This window comes from Cetorhinus maximus, chromosome 1 (genome assembly GCF_964194155.1).
Source record: "Cetorhinus maximus chromosome 1, sCetMax3.hap1.1, whole genome shotgun sequence".
Classification (NCBI taxonomy): domain Eukaryota; kingdom Metazoa; phylum Chordata; class Chondrichthyes; order Lamniformes; family Cetorhinidae; genus Cetorhinus; species Cetorhinus maximus.
Window position 1 is genome coordinate 167,967,105 of NC_135879.1, and position 13,883 is coordinate 167,980,987.

At 44.5% G+C, this 13,883-nt stretch overlaps 1 protein-coding gene across 1 annotated transcript in view; it reads left to right on the forward strand.

The window, feature by feature from the left end:
- Positions 1-13,883, forward strand: part of ankrd55 (ankyrin repeat domain 55) — a 108,320-nt gene that overhangs the window by 79,956 nt on the left and 14,481 nt on the right. Inside the window, exons 8-9 of the mRNA XM_078549623.1 lie at positions 3,434-3,601; positions 6,263-6,930. Coding sequence (XP_078405749.1) covers positions 3,434-3,601; positions 6,263-6,930 — 836 coding nt within the window. The remainder of the gene's footprint in view (positions 1-3,433; positions 3,602-6,262; positions 6,931-13,883) is intronic.

Consider the following 13,883-nt stretch of genomic DNA (forward strand, 5'->3'; position numbering starts at 1 on the left):
CAGTTGATAGCACCCTGTACCTGTGGGAATCTGGAAATTGCTGCAAAGCACACTGCTCTGGCGTCCTGGCTTGCTTGATCTCTGTTAAAGTTGTCAGAATTGTGGGCCTTGGCAAAAAGGGTGTCTGTCACCTTGAGTATGCATTTGTGAGTGGACGCTTGAGAGGTCCCACAGAGGTCCTCAGTGGGGCCCTGGAAGGAGTCACTCATGTAGAAGTTCAGTGCAGTGGTTTCACAGCCAGTGGCAAAGGATGCCCTCCCAGTCCCCGTGGCGCTAATTCCTGGAGAATGTGGCAAATTTGAGTTACCAGATCCCAGGACATGCAGAGGCAGTGGCGACACTGTCTCTCACTCATTTGCAGATAAGACATACGAGTTCTGTACCCCCTCTAACTTGCGAGGTGCCTACGCATGACATCTCTGTGAGCCTCATCATCTGCGTCTGAAGGGGGTCCTGGTGCCCCTTGGTCTTGAGGGTTTAGTTCTTCCTTTTGGTGAGACTGGTGCCTCCATCGGAAGTTCAGGTTCCCTCCCTCCAAGAACCTCTCAATCCTCCCCCTTATTCCTTGATCCCACTGTGATTGTGGGGATATCCCTTTGTTACCACCAGAACATGATGAGGTAGATGTGCCTGTGCCCCATGTGGCTCTCACCCCCCCCACCCATTTTGAGGACACTTACACAGTCTGACATATAACCCCCTCTTCCGACACCCTCAAATACCCCCAAATACATTTTCCCCATCTAAAGGCTGCAGATGCCTCCCTGACTGAGTTGCCATCTGCAGGCCAGTATGATGCCAGAAATACCCTGGACCAACGAGCATGATGTTACGCCAATGCCCTGCACACAACATACTGAGCACAACAGAGACCTCACGATATTTTCTGCTCCTGCCCGCCATGACGCCTGCCACGGGTGGGAGCAGAAAATGCTGCCCATTATATAGTCAAGTCATCAGTCAGTCATTCAGTCAATCTTTCTCTTTCCATCTCTCCTTCTCGCCCTCTTTGTTTTGCTCTCTTTCTTATTCTTTCTTTTTCTCTTTCTCTCTTTATTTTACTCTAACTCCACCTAACACCTCATTATTTCTTATTTTAGTACTACCTGACTTTCCCAATTCTTTCTGCACCTCAATTTTCTTCACTTTTGGAAGCCGACAGTGATGCCTTTAGCAAATGAACTTCAACAAATTAATCAAAACCTTAAATTGAATGGAACTGCAAGGAGATTGACACTGATTGTGAAAAAGCATCCACTTATACATTTTATTATTTATATTTAAGTAAAACAGCGTTATGGGTAATAAAGTTTTCCTTTGTTAAGATTTCTGTGAAGCAGAATATATAAAATGGAGTGTCCAATAATTGCTGTATGTTGTATTCAAGGTCATATTTTTGCAGTCAATAGTTTGGTCACTGAAGCATAGGTCCTGATTTTAGCTTGCGTCAGCTGACAGATATTGGCAGAGAGTTAGTTAAAATGAGGGGAACATCTTATCCCCTTTAGTCCCGCTGCCTTCTTTAAAGGTTCAAATATTAACCTGCTGCATTGAGCAGGAAAGGATGATATTCACAGGAAGGTAGAGGGAACCTGTTTAGATTGAGGTCTAGATTTAGATTTGAATGATGTCACTGGGACCTGATCTGCTACTTTAGTTAGAGGCCTAAATGAGGGAGCAGTGGCCATTTCCCCATCACACCAACCTTCCAAGAATTGGATCACGGACCAGAAGAGGCTCAGGTAAGGAAATTTGTCATCTTTATTTTAGTTTTGCTTGTGGGTCAGGAGGTGCTGGAGTGCTCCTCCAGAGCTCACCTTGTGCTTGCCTCACCTCTACTCCAAATTGTCTCACCCTGGCACCCCTCCTGACCACCCCTTTTTAACACTTATCTGACTACTGTGAACTGGTGCTGTGGTCCCTGGCTGCTCCATTGTGACTGGGATCTTCCATTCCTACAATCAACCAGGTAGTGCTTTTACCCAGATTCAGTCAGAATGAGTCTTGGCAATTAAAATTGGCTGGGCCTCCATATCCCTAGACTCACCACTCATTTTGAGGTTCACATGCAACATACCAAAATACATGAAATCTGCAGTACTGCATCTGCAGTATTTTGCTTTTATTGTACCAAAATACCTGCTCTTCGTAAAATTCATCAGCATGCTGTCAGTCTTGGCCTAGTGGTAGGACCCTTGTCTCTGAATCAGAAGGTTGTGGGTTCAAGATCCAATTCAGAGACCTGGGGCAGGATTTTACCATGGGCTTCAGGACCCTAATATTGGGGTGAAATGGGGGTTCCAAGCCCACACTTGTCAGCAGCAGGACTGGCTCTGTAATTTTCCTAGAGGTAGCCTGCTAACTGTATGCCTCTAGGCTCACCATCCAATTAACTGCTTCCCAATATTTTCACAGTACCCCTGACCCCCCCCCACTTCCCTCTCTGCCAGCCCAAGGATGGGAAAATCATACTCTTGAACATGAATCTAGGTTGATACTTCTACATAATTAAGTCCACTGTCTGGGACCATTAACAGCCCCCTCCCACATGGATAGTTGCCAGCTTCATGGAGGCAGCCTTCCTGTGGCAATCAAGGGAAAAATTGGAGCCAGAGGCTCTATCACCCAAAGAGGGAGCCATGGGCATGAAAGGTAGTACCTGGGGCTTCAATAATTTTCCTGGAGGGATTTCCCCTCTGATCAGCCATTCTCGGCCATCCAGAATTTTAAATGATACATACATCTCCAAGGTCTTCGAACTGCCTCAGCAGTGCCCACCCCTCCCAGTAGGGCTGCTGAGGCTTTCGGACTGCCAGCTTTCTAATTGGGTTAGCAACATCAGGAGCCCACCCACCATCCTTTATTTACGGCAAGCCTGGAGGTGATCAATTAGGTGGCTGCTTCCAGTAAAATCACCCATCTTGGACCATTGCCAGTGAGAGTGGTCTTGAGACCCCCATTTGGTCCCGACATTAGAGTCCTGAAGCCCACCATACAATTCAGCCCTTCAGTACTGAAGGATACTATACCCAAGAGATGCCATCTTTTGGATTCCTGGTCTTACATTTCTACCCTGAACTTTCAAAGCAATTTAAAAATGAGGTACCACATATAATTTGCATTGCCACACACATCAACTGAACAACTGTCTTACAGCTTTAATTCCAGACACCATTAGTCTCCAACAATTTCCTGGCAAGTGACTCAAATTTCCATTTGTTCTTCATAACCAGGAACTGAAAGCTTTATTTCTCACTTTAATTTTTCCAGGGAATGTTCCCCCTTTAACTTTTCTACTGTATCTCAAACAGAAGTATGTGTTCACAACAAGTCACTGCTGTACAATGTGCTAAATAGCAATAAAATATTTACTAGTTCTGTTCAAATGTAACAATTGTTGCCTTTATCAATATGTTTTGTTATTTTTCCCTAGGACACCACTTCATTGGGCTGCTGCTGCAGGGAAAGCAGATTGCGTGCAATCTTTGATGCAGCTGGGGGTGGACAGCAGTCCAAGGGACATCAATGAAAACACTCCTCTGACATATGCAATGTACTGTGGGCACACAGCATGTATCAAGCTGTTCTCACAGGAAAATAGGTAGGTTGCACATAAACCTTTCAATTATTTGTAAGAAAAGAATGTTGGATAAATATAACACTGATGTACAGGTTATAGTGCAACTTGTGTTCAAAAACACGCTTTCATACTTTCCTGTGCTTTATCAAGTCCAGGGATTTTAGTGCTGGTTAATTGAGTAAGTTTATAAAGTGCTTTCAGTGCATAATGTTAGCATCAAATACTCGCTGCTCAATTTACCACTCTACCTTACCAATGGGACTTAGCCTGTTTCCCACATAAGCTACTTAGTGCGGTGCAAATTAGTGTAGATGGTTTTGTCCTGTGAATTTCATCTGCAGAGAACTGGATTGAGCCTTTCTTGACCACGGAAGACATCTATAAGCTGTTCTCAAAGGTAGTGCTTATGAAAAAACTTGTGCATTTTTAAGAGTCTGCTATCAAAAATTAAGGAAAATAAACTTATTTTAAAGCACAATCAATACACTAGGAGCAAATTAAACTGCATAAGAGATGACATGTTCCTCCCACTTCCATTCATGTACTTTTGAATGTCTGAATTACAATCCTATCCACTGAAGAATAGAGAACATTGATTGGAGGATGTTGTGATCTTTCAGATGAAACATTAAACTAATGCTCTTTTGTTCAGACTCCCAGCCCACTATTTAACAAAAAGCACAGGAATACGTGCGATATTCTGGATGACATTCTTCCCTCAACCAATGCCACCAAAAAATAGCCTAACTGGACAGAGTTGCAGATGACCCTAAAAGAAAAGGTTGTCAAAGCTGAATTTGTAGCATAGAATCATAAACCAAAATCTTCGGGTCAGCGTGCAGGGGTGGGCCCTGCTCGCCGATGCGTAAAATAACGCGCGGTGATGTCGGGCGTGCGTCCTGATGTCACCGCGCGTCATTCCGATCTTCAGTTCGGCGGGCGCGCACCAGAGTCGGCTGCACACCAGCCGAACTGTCAAAGACCTATTAAGGCCATTTAAAAACTAATTAAAACAATTAACAGAGCTGCCCGTCCAACCTTAAGGTTGGCGGGCAGGCGAGAGCTCAAGCGGCTTTCACATTTATCATTAAACCTCATCCACGGGCGGAATGAGGTCTCATGAAGGATTTATATATCAAATAAATTTTGTTATTAAAATTCATTGGCACATCCCAGCTCATGTGACACTATCACATGATGGGACATGTCTGAAATTTTTTTTTCATCTTTTAAATTTTTCATAATGAAATTAAACTCCCTGAGCAGCTCTGTGCCTCAGGGAGATTTCTGCGCTCTTTCGTGCACATGCACGAAATAGCGCAGGCCCCAAATCAGCCTCCTCCATCTGCCCGCACAAGTAACGCCCAGCGTTTCCGGGTGCACGTCATGCTGGGCGGGCCTTCATTGGCCCGCCTACGTAAAATGGCAGCGCACAGCCGATCGCAGGCGGCAATCGGCTGCGTGCCCGCTCCCGCTCAGCACCCCCCAATGGGGAGAAAATTCTTCCCATAGAATAGTTATTGGATGGAAGGGGACCATTTGGCTCATTGCATCCATGTTGGCTCTCTGTAGGAACAATTTAATTAGTGTCACTCGCCTGCCTTTTCTCCATAGTCCTGAGCATTTTTCCTTTTCAGATAATGATTCAATTCCCTTAGGGATGCCTCGATTGAACCTGCCTCTATTGCCCTCTCAGGCACAGTATTCCAGATCCTAACCTTGCTGCGTAAAAATGTTTTTCTTCATGTCACCATTGCTTCTATTGCCAACTATCTTAAATCTATGCCCTCTGGTTCTCGATCTTTCCACCAATGGAACAAGTTCTCCCTATCTACTCTATCCAGACTCCTCATGACTTTGAATACCTCTATCAAGTCTCCTCTCAACCTTCTCTTCTCAAGTAGAGCAGTGGGGAGGCAGTGGCATAGTGGTATTGTCACGGACTGGTATTCCAGACAGGTTCAAATCCCACCACGTACAGCAACAGTAACACTTGACTTGAACACAGCATCAGCCAAAATTACTGCTGTACCTATACTAAATGGAAGTGCTGTGAAACAATAGGAATAAAACAACTCAAAAACTGTACCATACACCAGGCTTCCATGCTGGAAATCTGAGTTCAAATTCCAGCTTCAAGTAACAACCAAGCTGTGTGTCAGCATGCCAGTTCTCAGCTAGGACACCAGATCATACCTCAAAATTGCATAGTTCCTCATCTTATCAAGAGGAGTGAATTGACATGAGATCAATAGACTGAAAATGGTCATGGCAGATTTCTTCAGCCCAAACTGAAAAACAACAGTGCAGAGAAAGGTAGGCTGTATAGATTGGGCATATAAAAAGATTTTTTTTCTTAAATGGCATTTGAAAATGTCTATAAATAAGGAATGTAAAGTGAAGAATTTACTTTTATGAAGTAAAATGTACAGTTCAGAATAATTACAAATAACCGGCAATTAAAATAAGGAACTGGTGACAGTTAAGAAAACTATAAATTGTAATTGGTGTCTTTGATCCATGGAACAACCTATAAAATACTTGTCAAATGATAAAATTGCTGTAAACCTATAAAAATCTATCGTTACTTTATGTTTTAAATATTAACCACTTGTGAAAAACTCGATAAAATGTTTACAAATTCGAGAAAGTTTGATTTAATTTTATTTTTATTGAACACAGACCTGACTCTGTGAGACAGCAACCTTTTCAAAACAGCAAGAAGAAAGAGGGGCGCTTCAGTGTATTGAACCAGATATTCTCCTGTAAAAAGAAAAAGGATGAGAAAAAGAGCACGCGGAGAGTTAAAAACAAGGAAAGATACCTAAGAGATGAAACTTCCGAAGTCGATGACATTATAACAACCTTTGATTGCATCATGGATTCCAACAATAGTGACGTCCTGGAGGAATGGACTGAGGAGAGCAGGCTGAGAAAAACAACTGCAGAGCTAGCAAATCAGAAATGGCAGTCATCAGACAAAAAACAAAAAGTATATAAAAGTCTTCCCCCGATACGGACACAGAGCCTGCCGCCATTAACTCTTAGCAATCCTCTGTTTTTAAATTCTCCTTGCACAGTTCAAAGCACAGACGATAAGTCAAGTACACACCACTTTGCGCACAGGTCTCAAAAAAGCCGCAGTGAACATGACTTGTTTGAGAACAGGACCAGCTCTCAACAACTTTTGGATAGTCCGTGGGCCAAAGACACCAATCACGTTTTGTCCCAAAAAGCATGGACTGCTCCTGCTTCATCAAAGCTATTGGAGGTTTTTCTGCAAGAAAGAGCCAAACACATGGAACTCTCACAACATCCTCAACTGCCCTGCTTACACAACTACCCACAAGGTAACTTCTAAAATGTTATATTGAAATACCTCTGACTATGTAGCAACTTATATCACAATGTCTTAAAATACTTCATGCAATAAATTGCTTTGAAGTGCAATGACTGATGGTATGTTGGAAAAGCTTTATAACGAATATATAAAAGTATAGTGGGCTAAATTTGATTGACTCTGAAATCGGGTGCAGGAATCGTGACATATAATAAGTGCAATGTATGCAGCATGCCAACTTTATGCTGCCTGTTCAAGGAAAGGCTTGTATTTATATATGTCTTTCATGACCACCAGACATCTCAAAGCGCTTTACAGCTAATGAAGTATTTTGAAATATAAAAGCAAAATACTGCGGATGCTGGAAATCTGAAATAAAAACAGAAAATACTGGAAAAACTCAGCAGGCCTAACAGCATCCGTGGAGTGAAAGACAGAGCTAACGTTTCGAGTCTGTATGACTCTTCTTCAGAGCTCTTCTTCTTCATTTTGAAGTATAGTTGCTGTTGTAATGCAGGAAACATGGCAGCCAATTTACACACAGCAAGCTCCTACAAACAGCAATTTGTGGTAATGATCAGGTTTTCTGTTTTTGTGATTTTGATTGAGGGATAAATATTGGCCAGCACACTGGGGAAAACTGCCTTTCTCACCTTTGAAATAATACTGTGGGGATCTTTTACATCCACCAGGGAAAGCAAACACTGCCTCGGTTTAGTGTCTCACCCAAAAGATGGCATCTCTCACAATGCAGCACTCCCTCAGTACTGAATGGGACGTCAGTCTAGATTTTTGTGCTCAAGACCTGGAGTCAGACTAGAACCCATAACCCTCTGATTCAGGAAAGAGTGTTACCAACTGAGCCACAGCTGACACACAATTTCAATTATTTCAGTTCAATGATTTCAGCATCCAACCAGTGCTGTGTTGTTGATTGGCTGAATGTGTCATAAGGGGGCCAATATTGTGAGTGACTTGCACCACTGAGACAGACTGCATCTCTTAAATAGGAGGTGCATTATGGCTGGAGCAAGTGCTCACAGTCTTGCAGGAAATGAGTCTGACCTGAAAAGCATTGAAGAATGGAACAGCATGACAGAACACAGGCTCCAGGGTTTTCAAAAGCCTTGGTGGAGAAGGGAAGGAAGCAGTGAGATTCTGTATTCGCAAGGGGTCAGGAAACCCTCCAGACATTAACAACTTGAAATTAGATATTAGCTTTAACATAATAAAATGTCCCAAGGTGCTTCACAAGACTATAATTAAACAAAATTTGACACAAAGACACATAAAGAGGTAAGTAAATCATAGCGTATAAGCCAAATGGCATATAAGATGACCACATTGGTACTGGTCCTCAAATCCCAGGGAGGCGGACTGGTTATGACTTTGCTCACAGCTTGACCTTCCACCAAGACTGTCCCAGCTAAAAGATGCACGAGATGACCCTGCCATGCTGAACTAGGTGGATCTAGAGAAGAGTACCTCTATCAAAATACACGTTTCAAGTTCTCAATGGCACAACAGACATTAAATGAGGCACATGTGCGCATTAATGGTTGTGAAGATGGATGAAGGCTACAATGGGATTTACACTCACCAGTTGTCACGACTTACCATGCTACTGGCTAAAGACTGCCAACCCATCAAGATTGTGTGGTTGTTGACTGCGCATCGACTTCCTCATGTTAAAAGATGGCTTGCACAGTCCTCTGCTAGGGACAATGAAACGCCCTACAGCGATGGTCAAGTGGCAGTGGAGACAGGGCTATGAATCTGGAGGCCTCTTATCAGAAATGTGCACATAGGCAGTGAATGCCTGATGGTTGTGAGCTCTTGGGTTTGGGACAGATAGTTTAACGGCAGCAGCATCCTTGACTTAGCAATTCTTTTAGGGTCCCCTCTGCTCACCTTGCCTAAAACATAGGCTGTTCAAAACTGTTCTGACCAGGAAACTGCACCCAGTGGAATCATTGCCTTTGCAGTTGGAAACACACAAGCAATGAAACGCATGAATTTCTATACTTGAAATGTGCACACCCTTATGGACAATCAAAACTGTAAATGCCTTGAAAGGAGAACTGCCATGGTTTCTCTTGAGCTTTCGAGATCTAACATCAATGTTGCTGCTTTCAATGACATCTGATGCCCTGTGGGAGACCAACGTAGAGAGGAAGGAGGAGGATACACTTTCTTCTAGAGGGGAACCAGAGGAGGATCATATTATCCACAGAGTTGAGTTCGCCATCAAAACCTCCTGGACTACATCATTGACCATGCCAAGGATAGGAAGGATATGCACATCACCTGAGCCATGCAGGGTGCAAATGATGCTTGTTTATCCGCACACTCAGAGGCTGCACTCCAAACTGTTGTCGACGCGTTCACGGAGGCGTATGAAAGAATGGGCCTTACTCTAAAAGGTCCTCTACCAGCCTTCTCCCATTGCACAACACTGCCGCCTGACTATCAAGATCCATGGCAAACCACTGGACAATATGGACAATTTTTCATGCCTTGGGAATCTCCTCCCAGCAAAGGCAGACTTCAATGATGAAACTCAACATCACTCCAGTGTGCCAGCACAGCCTTCGGCCAACTGAGCAAAAGAGTATTTTATGACAAAGACACGAAACCCGGCACCAAGCTCGTGGTCTACAGGGCTGCAGTGCTCCCTCCCTTCCTGTAAGCGTCAGAGACATGGACAACACACAGCAGACACCTTAAATCCCTGGAGAAATATCATCAGCCTCTGCAAAAACCTGCAAACTCAATGGCAGGATAGGCGCTCCAATATCAGTGTCCTCTCTCAAGCCAACATCCCCAGTATCAAGGCACTGGTTATAGCTAATCAGCTACATTGGGCAGGCCATATTGTCCACATGCCTGAAACAAGGCTCTCAAACCAAGCTTTCTAGTCCGAGCTTTGTCACGGCAAGTGGTTACCAGGACGGCAGAGGAAACATAGAGTCACAGAGGTCTACTGCACAGAAAAAGGCCCTTCGGCCCATCGAGGCAGCGCCAGACAAACAAGTGCCTAACTGTTCTAATCCCAATTTCTAGCACTAGGCCCATAGCCTTGTATGCCATGGCATCGCAAGTGCACATCCAAATACTTCTTAAATGTTATGAGGGTTTCTGCCTCTACCACCCTTTCAGGCAGTGAGTTCCAAATTCCCACCACCCTCTGGGTGAAAAAATTCTTCCTCACATCCCCTCTAAACCTCCTGCCCCTTACCTTAAATCTATGCCCCCTGGTTATTGATCCCTCCACCAAGGGGAAAAGTTCCTTCCTGTCTACCCTATCTATGCCCCTCATAATTTTAGACATCTCAATCATGTCCCCCCTCAATCTCCTCTGCTCGAGGGAAAATAATCCCAGTCTATCCAATCTCTCCTCATAAATAAAACTCTCCAGCCCAGGCAACATCCTGGTAAATCTCCTCTGCACTTTCTCTAGTGTAATCACATCCTTCCTATAATGTGAATTCCAGAACTGCATGCAATACTCTAGCTGTGGCCTAACCAGCGTTTTATACAGGTCCGGCATAACCTCCCTGCTCTTATATTCTATGCCTCAGCTAATGAAGGCAAGTATCCCATACGCTTTCTTAACCACCTTATCTACCTGTCCCGCTACTTTAACAGACCAGTGGACATGCACACCAAGGTCCCTCTGATCCTCGCTACTTCCCAGGGTCCTACCATTCATCGTGTATTCCTGTGCCTTGTTTGTCCTGCCCAAGTGCATCACCTCACACTTATCCAGATTAAATTCCATTTCCAATGATCAGCCCATCCGACCAGCTCATCTATATCCTTCTGTAATCTAAGGCTATCTTCCTCACTATTTACCACCCCACCAATTTTTGTTTCATCTGTGAATTTACTGATCAACCCTCCTACATTCAAGTCTAAATCGTTTATATATACCACAAAAAGCAAGGGACCCAACACTGATCCCTGTGGAACCTCAATGGACACAGGCATCCACTCACAAAAACATACCTCGGCCATCACCCTCTGCTTCCTGCCACTCAGCCAATTCTGGATCCAATTTGCCAAATTACCTTGGATCCCATGGGCTTCATTACCAGTCTCCCATGTGGGACCTTACCGAAAGCCTTGCTGAAGTCCAAGTAGACTACGTCAAATGCAATGCCCTCATCTATACACCTGGTCACCTCTACGAAAAATTCAATCAAATTGGTCAGACATGACCTCCCCTTAACAAAACCATGCTGACTGTCCTTGATTAATCCCTGCCTCTCCAAGTGTAGATTCATTCTGCCCCTCAGAATTGCTTCCAATAGTTTCCCCACCACTGAGGTTAGACTGACTGGCCTGTAGTTCCCTGGTTTATCCCTTCCTCCCTTCTTGAATAACGGTACCAGATTGGCTGTCCTCCAGTCCTCTAGCACCTCTCCTGTGGCCAGAGAGTTATCGAAAATTATTGCCAGCACCCCTGCTATCTCCTCCCTTGCCTCACTCAACAGTCAACAATAGTACATTCCCAGCAATGTGATTGTTCCTTTTTTGTTTTTAAGTTCTATCCATATGGCTTCATTTGAGGAGCCTTCTAAGTTGTCATCCCTCCTTATGGCTGTAATTGATCCCTTGATCAATATTGCGATACCCTCTCCTCTTTTGCCTCCTTTCTTGTCTCGCCTGAAGACCCTATATCCTGGAATATTGAGCTGCCAATCCTGCCCCTCTCTCATGTCTCTGTGACAGCAATTACATCATACTTCCATGTGTTAATTTGTGCCCTCAACTCATCTGCCTTATTCGTCAGACTCCTTGCATTAAAATAAATACCATCCAACTTTGCCTAACTCCCTTGTGCCTTAACTGGCCTATAATTTCGATGCCTTCCAGGCTCACTTGCTCTCTCTTCTAATTTTGGCTGTGCATCTCCCCATGCTGATCCCATCCCCCTGCCAAGTTAGTTTAAACCCTCCCCAACAGCACTAGCAAACCTTCCCACAAGGATGTTGGTCCCATTCCGGTTCAGGTGCAACCATCCGCCTTGTACCAGTCCCACCACCCCCAGAAACGGTCCCAATGTCCCAGAAATCTAAAGCTCTCCCTCCTGCACCATCTCTCCAGCCACACATTCATCTGGACTAACCTCCTATTTCTATACTCACTAGCACGTAGCACCAGAAGTAATCCAGAGATTACGACCTTTGAGGTCCTGTTTTTTAATCTGCTTCCTAGCTCCCTAAATTTTGCTTGCAGGACCTCATCCCTCTTTCTATTTATGTCGTTAGTACCAATAAGTACCACGATCTCTGTCTGTTTGCCCTCCCCCTTTAGAATTCCCTGCAGCCGTTCAGTGACATCCTTGACCCTAGCACCAGTGAGGCAACATACCATCCTGGAGTCACGTCTACGGCCGCAGAAAAGCCTGTCTGTTCCCCTTACTATCAAGTCTCCTACTACTATTGCTCTTCCCCTCTTTTTCCTCCCCCACTGTGCAGCTGAGCCACTCACAGTGCCATTAGCATGACTGCACTCCCCAGAGAAACCATCACTCTCACCGTTTTTCAACACAGAAAAACGGTTCTTGAGCGAGATGCATCCTGGGGATTTCCTGACTACCTGCCTGACACCTTTCTTCTGACTGATGGTCACCCATTCCCTCTCTGTCTGCACTTCCGTAAGCTGTGGAGTGACCACATCTAAAAACATGCTTTCCACGAAACTCTCAGCCTTGCGGATGCACCTCAGTGCCTCCAACTGCCGCTCAAGCTCCGAAACTCGGACCTCAAGTAGCTGTAGCTGGTGGCACTTCTTGCACACGTGGTCAATCAGAGCGCAAGGAATGTCTAGGACTTCCCACATGTTGCAGGCGGTGCATAACATGGGAGTGAGCTGCCCTGCCATGCCTCTAGTTGAAAAAAAACTCTTACTTTAAGTTAAATACAGTGAAAAAAAATTAAATTATTTATGTACTTTAAATAAAAACTAGAACTCTTACCTTTCCTTAGCTTAATCTATTCTAAACTGGAGAAAAACACTTACCCACTACTCACCAATCAGCTCTCACCTTTGTGCTGACGTCACTTTTTGAAACTTCCCCGCACTTGCGCTGGTTCTGATCTCTCTGTCGCTCTCTTGTGATGTCACTCTTGTTATTTTCAACAAGAACTGACAGCAGGACACTCTTCCCAGACTGCTCTGCTGCGATGCTAACTGCAGGACACTCTTCCCAACATTTCAGGGACATCCTCAAAGCCTCTCTGCAAAATGCAACATCCCCACCAATATGTGGGAATCTTTTGCCCAATACCGTTCAAACTGGATAAGAAGCATCTGTGAAGGTGCGAACCATTTTGAATGTCTCTAACAGGCCTAGGTGGAGGCCAAGTGCAAACAGTGGAAGAAGCGTACAAAATCCGAGCATCTCACCCACCCCGCCTCATCAAATACTACCTGTGCGGAGTGTGCGGATCCAGCATTGGACTTTTTAGTCACCTCGGGACCCACAACCCCAGAGTGGATGAAAGACGCGTTGTTTTACGCATCGGCAAGCAGGCCCCGACCCCGCTCGTCGACTGGAAAACTCTTCCCTATGTCTTCTCTGACGGGTAGGAGGCAGTTTAGGAGGATTCATGTGAAAACCTTCCCCACAGTGGACAGAAGGGTTACATCTCTATAGTTCCAACAAATTGATTTATCATCCTTCTTGAAGAGTGAAACAATGATGGCACTGTGGAATTTGGGAGGTAGTACCTCCTTCCCAGATTTTTGTAAAAAGGTCTGAGATTTTGAGCCACCAACTCTATAAGTCTCTGCAAGAATGTTGAGTTAATGTTTCGAGTCCGTATGACTCTTCTTCAGAGCTAAAGAGAAGTAAAAATGTGTTGAAATTTACACTGTTTAAGGGGTGGGTGGAGCAAGCAAAGCTGGTAGAAGGCCAGCGATAGGTGGAGGCAAAGGGGAAATTGGCAAAGATGT